This window comes from Ctenocephalides felis, unplaced genomic scaffold (genome assembly GCF_003426905.1).
Source record: "Ctenocephalides felis isolate EL2017-DRISC unplaced genomic scaffold, ASM342690v1 CF-g0.4_SCAFFOLD_01604, whole genome shotgun sequence".
Lineage (NCBI taxonomy): Eukaryota > Metazoa > Arthropoda > Insecta > Siphonaptera > Pulicidae > Ctenocephalides > Ctenocephalides felis.
The window spans coordinates 6,782,679-6,791,904 of record NW_020537758.1 but is presented as its reverse complement, the minus strand read 5'-3'; the positions used below and the strand labels follow the sequence as shown (position 1 = coordinate 6,791,904).

Here is a 9,226-nt window from a genome sequence, read left to right as displayed (position 1 = left end):
AACGGTTTTTGATATAATTGAAAAAAAAAAACTGAAGAAGCACACTTCCTAATCCGAATCCGACCTAAAGGAATCAACACTGATATTTTTATATAAAAAATTGTATCTCGTGAACTGAAAACGCTAAAACAAATATTTGTACATGTAATTTGTTTAAAATTTTAATATCTATAAATTGTGCAAATGTGAAAATACATTTTATATATTCCCAACGATTTTTAATTTAATTAATAAAAACTGTACAAACGCACTTGCACGTAGAAATCCGACTTAGATGAACCAAATAATAAATTTATTTTCAAAAAATTGTATCTCGTAAACTAATAACGCTGAAGCAAAAGTTTGTATGAAAAATATGTTCAAAATTTTATTATCTATAACTTTTGCGAATACAGTTTTCATGAATTCCCAACGAATTTTATTTTAATTAAAAAAAACTGTAAGGGTACATAAATGCAATCTAGAATTCTATTATCATAACATTCTTCCTTGCTTGTTTACATGAAAAATACGCCTGATCTCTCGACTATAGATTGAGATTTTTTTAGAGTTTAGTAACAAGAAATGCTATTTTATGAGAACAGAATTGCCCCAAAATCCTCATTTTTTTGTTTATATTATTATTGGTTACGTAACTATTAATCTTACCGGTTTTAGCACTTTGACGATAAAGTATGTTTTGATACCAGCCATCCTTAGGGCTTCTTCTCGTTTTTCACCATGGGCTGGTTCGACATCAAATTCACCATCCAAAAAACTCAGAGTTTGGTGGGAAATATGGACACGCCTTAGGAAAAAAACAGATAAATAAATATCTTTGGCAAAAAAATATTCCTGGTAAAAGGTCTGTGCCAGGCAAAAATTTGGAAAACAAGTCTGTTTAAAGTGGCACAAAGGGGTGCAAATTTGCAAAACAAGTTGGTTCAAAGTGGTGCAAAGTGGTACAAAGTGATAGTAGTCCCTTACCCAGCCATTCCTGAACTTTCCATCTTATTAGCCAACTCTACATCCTTAGAATAAACATCAAATTGCCACTGACGTTGACCAAGAACTCCTGCTAAAACTGCACCTGTATGAATTCCTACACGCATATCCACAGGTGAATTTGTTGTTTGTTGGACGTACCTGGCAAAAAAATCACATTTACCCATTTCTCAATATACAAACATCTATCTTTTATCATTTACTTGATGGCTTTAACCATAGATAACCCCATATGCACACACAAAACAGCATGATCAGGCCTTTCTACAGGAGCTCCACTTATGCAATAGTAACAGTCGCCCAGGATTTTGATTCGCAATTGTTGATATTTCTGGTAAAAATGATAAATTTATTGATGGTTATAGAGGGATGTGGATAAATTGTGGTTACCTCTGCCAGTCTGTCGAATCTTGCAAACAGTTCGTTCAAAATCTTTACCAGATCTTGGGCTGAATAGGTGGAGGAGATTGCTGTAAAGCCTACGATGTCGGCATACAAAATACTAGAAAAAAAAGTAGAACCATAATTTTTTAGTCAATTTACAGCCCAAAAAATATTTACCTGACATTTTCGTGTCTACTCATGTAGATTTTTTTAAATTGGCTGTCTGTAGAACCAAGATCCTGCCTCATTTTAACAGCAACGTGCTCTGGTAAAACTGATAGCAGAAGTCGTTCCTAAAATTTTCCAAAAAAATTACCACAAAATTTAAAATAGTTGTCCAATAAATTGCACGAGTTTTTAAATTTCCATTCCAAAAAAATCAAAAAATTTCCCAGGCTAAGCACAGTCTAAGCGCCACTCTGGTACAAATGTTTACCCGAGTGCGTTTAGGCTGTTTATGTACAGGAGCACTTTTCCAATTTTGTGAGAAAACTATTGAAAAATGCGAAAATGCCGCCAAACTGAGCACAGAGTAAGTGAACATGTCGCACAGAATTATTTACAAATGCGTTTAGACTGTGACTGTACGGGAGCACTTTTTCAATTTTGTGTAAATTAGGCAACTATTTTTTTTAAATTGAATTTGAAATAAAATGAGGGTTGTTAAGGGATAAATTGATTTATGATTAACATTTGATTTTCCATCCAAAATGGACCAGAAAATGTAGAATTATGCCTTGCAGATTTTGATTAATTTTTGATAATTAAACTACTATCCGTAGAACTCTATTTTTACAAAATTACTTGTAGAAGTCTACAAGTAATTTTCTAATAATCACAAAATGAACCTAGAATTTTTATAAACTAATAAACTAAATTAAGGGTTTTTATCCAAAGTTGACTATAAAGAGCCACGTTATACTAGCAAATTATTAATTAGAAAATTTTGAATAATTTTATAATCAAACTACTTTTCCTAGGCCTATATTTTTTACAGGATAATTTACAAATGCCCAATTCACGTCTACACAACATTTCATCAACAGTTGTTAAAAAATAAACCAGAAATTTGAACTAAAAGTTTCTAAACGTTCATTATAAAGCTTTAATACTACTTCAAGCTGACTATTTGTAAGTATTTTTTATAACTAAAATACTTTTTGTAGGCTTCTAATATTTTACACAAATTTACTAGAATGCTTATTGGAAGTCTTCTGAAAGTTTTTTAAAATAACTTGGTAAATAAACTAAGATATAAGGAATTTATCAAAAATTGACTAAAGGGACTAGTAATATCAACAAAGCCAAGCGTTAATATATTATTATAAATTAGTCCTTTTTTACAAGCCTCTAATATTTTACAGGATCACTTTTGAATATTCAATGTATAAATATACAAAATTAGAAAAAAATTACTTTATTAATAAACTAAAAAATTGACATTTTATCTAAAAGTTTCCACAACTGATTACTAGGACCAATTCGCCCTATGCTATTTCATATAAAATATTTTTTTATAACTAAATAATTTTTCATAGGCCTCTAATATTTAACAGATTCACTCTTTTTCTTTTTTAAAAAATATTTTCGTAATTTTGGACTAAAAATTCAAAATATTACCCAGGCTAAGCACAGTCTAAGCGCCACTCTGGTACAAATGTGTTACCCGAGTGCGTTTAGACTGTTTAAGTACAGGAACACTTTTTCAATTTTGTGAAAACTATTGAAAAATGCGATAATGCCGTCAAGCTAAGCACAGTATAGGTGAAAATGTCGCACAGAATTATTTGCAAATGCGTTTAGACTGTGACTATATAGGAGCACTTTTTCAACTTTGTGTAAATTGGGCAACTATTTTTTTAGAATGAAATTGAATTCGAAATAAAATGACGATTATTAAGGGATAAATTGATTTATGATTTTCATTTGATTTGCTCAGATATAACAAAAGATAGCAAAAATAATAAAAGTTACAGTATTTATAATAATATATTTTGAAAACGTTTAAAATTTCTCGAATATTTCATTACGGTACAAGAAGTTCCAGCAATTTGCCTTAAGGCACGATGCCATACACGACTAGTTATTTATTATCTTACCTGTTCTGCACTTTGTTCCTCGATAACCAATTTAACCTGCAGACTTTGTCTGGTTTCCAAAAATGCTCTTCTTTGCTGAGCGTCTTCTAAAAAGTAGGACATTAGGCCGAACACGTTTGCTGCCAGCAGCAATATACAATTTGCCAAATGCTGGAGGAAAAGATAAAAAAAAATTAATAACATGAACAAAACAAAATTGAAGTAAGTTGATGGATGTTTTGACACGTTTTGATTTGAGTGAAAAACTATGGATTAAACTAGAAATGTATCCAACTTTGTTGTCGGAAATGTGAGATATTATTCCAAAGTCGCGTAGAAACTTTATATTTTTAATTTGAACATTTTTGTAGAAGCGTAATTTGAATAAAGCAATGGACGGTGGCTAATACGTCAAATGTCAAACGTTTCTGACAGATGATGTTCAATTGCGTCTAATGGGATGTTTTACGTGGATATTATTTAATTATGTTTAAATTGTAGTAAGTAGTTTTGTTCGTAGTTATATTAATATACAAAAACGTTCTGACGTAAACAAATTGACGGCTTGAAATATATTTTAAAAATATAAAGCGTTGTAATACAGTTATGAAATTATAGTATATTATTTCCTAATATGTGTACTGAATTATAAAAAATTTAAAATCAAATATGTTTCTTACAGAAAACACTAAAAATTGCAATACACTTGAATACTCTATTTTTATTAGTTGCGAAACGACGGTTGGATATAATATGAGAAGTACTTTAGAAAAATGTTTTAAAAATATACAATATTATACTAGAGCTATAAAATTTTAGTATGTTATTACCTAATATATGTACTTAATTATAAATATATAAACTCACATACGTTTCTAACAAAAAAAGCTATAAATGTGCAATTTTGTAAACAAATGCACTCTTGCATACTCTATTTTTATCAGTTGCGAAACGACGGTTGGACATGATATGAGAAGTACTTTTGAAAAATGTTCTAAAAATATGCAATATTATACTAGAGCTATAAAATTTTAGTATGTTATTTTTTAATATGTGTACTAAATAATAAAAATATAAAATGACATATGTTTCCAACAAAAAAAGCTATAAATGTGCAATTTTGTAACAAATACACTCTTGCATATCTAATTTCCAATAGTTTTAATATTTAAAAATATAAAACGTTATACTAGAGTTACAAAATTTTAGTATGTTAATTCTTAATATGTGTACTAAATTATAAAAATATAAAATCACACATGTTTCTCACAAAAACAGCTATAAATTTGCAATTCAGTAAAATCATGTAATAGGACCGCAAGTATTACTAGAAAATCAAAATATCAACTTTTTTGAAATGTTAATATAAAAATGCACTTTTTGGTGTTGTAGCATTCTTCTTTACAAATCATATTTTTCTCAAACACGATGCTCTGAAAGATCTCATTTGTATACTCATTGTTATTTATAAAACATTTTGGAACCTAAATTTGGTATCGATCAAATAGGAATTTTGTCGTCAAATGTTGACCATTGTTTTACATCAAAGGTTATAAAAATCTGTTTACCTGTTCTATGAAGTTTCTGTCACTTTTGCTAAGTCCAACTAAGGCTACAATGTATGATGCACAAGTTCCTAGACTCAGCATTACACAATATCTTAGCCTAAAAAATAAAACCACACATTAGTAAAGTTAAACAATTGAAATTAATTAACACCCAAAAAATATGTAAACAATCAATTTAAAAAAAATAAAAATTATAAATTTATATTAAAAATATATGTAAAATTTTATTTGATATTTGAGTGAGTATCTATGTACCTTTTGTCATATTTATATAACTGCAAAATTTGAGTTATTAATAAAATGTACTGAAATGAATTAAAACAGATTTAAGGGGTCGATCTTATAAAATACGTATAGTTGAATTGAAAAATGCTTTCTAAATTTATAGATTTTTAAATTGTTTTTAAATTCTTGTTAATTTAATTTTCTAAATTAAAATCAACGCATATGACTAACTTGTTAACTTTATTGTAATTTTTTTTTATTTAAATATGTAGAAAACTTCTGATAAAATGTATAATTTAAATTTACTATAAATGTTTAATATAAAAGCACAAAACAAAAATAATTGCACAAAATCTACAAAATTATCTTTTTTTCCATTAGTTTTAATTTTAAAGAAAATTTGTGTATATAAATAATATATATATATATATATATATATATATATATATTTAATATCCATATTAAGGACCACTTGATTTTATATATATATAAATATTATATATATATATATATATATATATATAAAATCAAGTGGTCCTTAATATGGATATTTCAGAATTTCTCTGCTCCCAGAGACTCAAATGCTAAATATCAGAAAGTTTCAGCTCTAAATATTGACTTTAAGTAAGTCATTAAAAAATATTCTTAATAGATATCCATATGTTTCAATTCTCAATTTCACCCTTCTTCAGTAAATAAAATTAAAAAGTTATATATAAAATAATACAAAAATATATTTTAATCACATAATAAAAACAAAAATATTAAAAATTAAGGTAAAAAGTAAAAAAATATCAAGGCTATCTTGAATCATTGTATAGTGTTTATGTTGTTTATTTTATGATTAATTTAAATTATATTATTTTTTATATGATTTTTTATAATTATTGAGTCAGATTGAGACTCAAAACGTTTGTTTTCACTCAAATAGTCCAAACCAAAAAAAATTTAGCTACATATTTTGTACGTTTCGTCACTGTATGTGTATTATCATCGAGAAAATTCATACCAGAAACAATAGACACCAAAATAAGACATAGCTTTGTAAAAAAATAAGGAAGAAAAACTTTGAAATGAAAATAAAAAATTAAAAATCAATAGAAAAATATGTAGTTAGTCACGTGATTCATTAAACAAACAATTATATTTTTTGTTAAATTTAATTTTTCATAATTTTAATTTGCAATTTTTTAATCACGTGACTTAATACATAATTTTATTTTAATATCTTTATTTTATCAAAATTTACCACCAAACCACCAAATTTCATCAATCATCCTGCATGGTAAACTTTTGGATCTAATAATGCAAAAATCAAAACAACTCCTGGAGGAAATAATCCTCCTGCATAATTCTAAGACTTTGTTTATCATTTCTAATTATTACCTTAAGGGTAAGGTTACATAGACCAAATACACAAGCAAAAGGGCCCATCCTAAAGAATCCCTGGCTGTGACATCATCTGACCCCAAGTAACTCCTTACAAACAGATGTAGCAAAAGTTGAGCATTGAACAAATGCCAAGCAAAATGTGGGGCCAGTTGCCAAATCGGATGACATTTGGCAGATGTAAATCCTAAAAAACAATAAATATAATAGTCAGTAATGTAAAGGAAACAGAAAGTGTTCGTAGAAAAAAGAATTAAAATTGTCAGTTAATTGTAGAAAGTGAAAGGACTGAGTTTGGTATGGTGAAGGAGGTTGAGAGGTGATTCTACAGTTTTTGGTTAAAATATTTGGTGAAAAATATATTGGTTAGTTTGGGGACATTTTTTGACACTCTGTTAAATAACATGGAAATTTTATTTTACACATATAAATTTATTTACATTAGAAAAAGCTAGATAAAATTTATCAAAATTTGGCATAAATTATTATATACACTTACATATTGATATTTTGAATAAAACTAGTCGGAACGCAGACTTAAGTATTTTGATAATTGTTGTTGCAGAATTTTTTTGGTATCCAAGTTCTTGACATTTTTTTGTTTTAAAATACATATTGCAAATATTTAAGACTTGTTGCAGAATTAAAGCACAAACAGTGTTGATGCAACTTTATTTTTTTATTTTTTAACTTCCCGTAGGGTAAGTTATTGTAATGGACCGAAAACCGAAATTGAAAATTTGTACATTTCTCGACGTTTTGAAGGTTTCTGAACATTTCACAACACCTCAGAAAAAATGGATGTGTGTGTGTATGTGTGTGTGTATGTGTGTGTGTGTGTGTGTGTGTGTGTGTGAGTGTGTATGTATGTATGTATGGATACAAATTTCCAGTCTCGTTTTCGGGCGCAGGAATCAACCGATTTGAATGGTTCAAAAAACATTCGATTCCTATTGATAAGGAAAAGAGCTGATTAGTTTTTGGCAAAGGCAGGTCCAGCCGGTTCGGAGATACGGAGCAAAGAGTGCAAAAAATAGAAATCGACTTTTTAAGAGAACGGAGCATCCGATTTGAATTATATAAAAAAACATTCAATTAGTAATGATTGGGAGAAGTGTTTATCAGATTTTGGCAAAGGCAGGCCCAGCCATTTCGAAGATACGGAGCTAAATATGTAAAAAATGGCAGTTTTTGAGAGAACTAAGCATCCGATTTAAATGATACAAAGAACTTTTTGCTTGTCTTAACAAAATAATTGATTTTGGAGAAATTTTTTTTTTGTTTCAACTTTTTTTTCAATTTTTCTTCTTCAAATTTTTTTTTGTATATCGAAAATAATTCAGATTTTAATCGTAATTCTGACTAAAGTTTTAATATACTTTGAACAATTAATTTCAACTTTGCAATTCAGTTCATATAATTTTTATAAATATTAGACAATGATACAAAATTAATAATAATCTATTTCAAAACATTCAGTATTCCTCGAACATTTTGTTACGGTACGGGAAGTTCCAGCAATTTGCCTTAATGCACAATGCCACACACAACTAGTTTTGTTTTGAAATACATGTCGTAAATATTTAGGACTTGTTGGATAAATAAAGTACAAACAGTGCTGGTGCAACTTTTGATGGTTTTGATGGATTCTTCGGGTATATATGTGCTTTTTAAAATTATTATAGTTCTAATAAATTAGTCTGTATTATTTCAAGTATTTTAATATAATTTTAGAGAACTTACCAATCCTACACCAGACCAAGGCTATTACAGCTAATCCTAAACAAACTCCACTGACTATATAAGCTACTAAATGTTGTCCTGGAAAGAAAATTAAAATTCAAGACAAAATAATAGGTTGTCAAATATCTCTCTTCCGCCTTTTTGTATTATAAACCAAGAGCAAAAAAGCGGAAGGGAGATATTTGACAACCTAAGTTGTCAAACTCAATAAACTTATATTATTGTAGCAATAGTGTAATCATTTGCAGTCCAAACCATTACAAAACCAATTAAAATTGACACCAGAAAACAAGTTGGTCATTACCTTAGTCAGTGTTTCTGGTAAATTTAGACAAAAACCAAATTTTAGACAAAAACTTGCTATTTACAGACTCAACATGGCACGACCAACGTCTAGAACAATATTTAAAAAAAAACAATAAAATTCCGAACCAAACCAAAAATTTGTTCAAAATTGGACTTTCTGCTAAATATACTCAAAAATCTTTTACCTAAGGGTACTATCAGGGTATAAAGATCGAACAAAATCGCCCCCAGCAAAAAACACTGTAAACCAGTCCTCTTCTGGTTAGAACTATGAGATCTATATAGTTTTTCCAGAGCCGGATCAGTAAACGTCCATTCGGTGGCGCCTGGTACTTCTGTTGCCATTTTTACCACTTTTTACCACAAGGACCACTAAATTTTTTTTAACTGACACATAGTTTGATGACACATTTTTATATTTTTTTTTAAATCAATATAAAAACTACATTCTAGTGCAACAATCTATGAAGTTTTGAGCACAAATTTAAAAATTTAATTTTAATTTCCAAAAATTCTAAATAAAATTTATCACAAAGGAAATTTACACTA

The 9,226-nt window shown here is 28.3% G+C and overlaps 1 protein-coding gene across 1 annotated transcript in view; it reads right to left on the bottom strand.

Annotated features, from left to right (window-relative positions):
• The window catches only part of LOC113372961 (adenylate cyclase type 3-like), a 10,341-nt gene extending 1,319 nt beyond the window's left edge, over positions 1-9,022 (bottom strand). Inside the window, exons 1-10 of the mRNA XM_026613290.1 lie at positions 8,863-9,022; positions 8,372-8,449; positions 6,626-6,815; positions 5,015-5,111; positions 3,468-3,617; positions 1,546-1,661; positions 1,375-1,486; positions 1,188-1,315; positions 967-1,125; positions 649-787 (exon numbers count right to left, since the gene is read on the bottom strand). Coding sequence (XP_026469075.1) covers positions 649-787; positions 967-1,125; positions 1,188-1,315; positions 1,375-1,486; positions 1,546-1,661; positions 3,468-3,617; positions 5,015-5,111; positions 6,626-6,815; positions 8,372-8,449; positions 8,863-9,022 — 1,329 coding nt within the window. The remainder of the gene's footprint in view (positions 1-648; positions 788-966; positions 1,126-1,187; positions 1,316-1,374; positions 1,487-1,545; positions 1,662-3,467; positions 3,618-5,014; positions 5,112-6,625; positions 6,816-8,371; positions 8,450-8,862) is intronic.
• Positions 9,023-9,226: the final 204 nt, after the last annotated feature.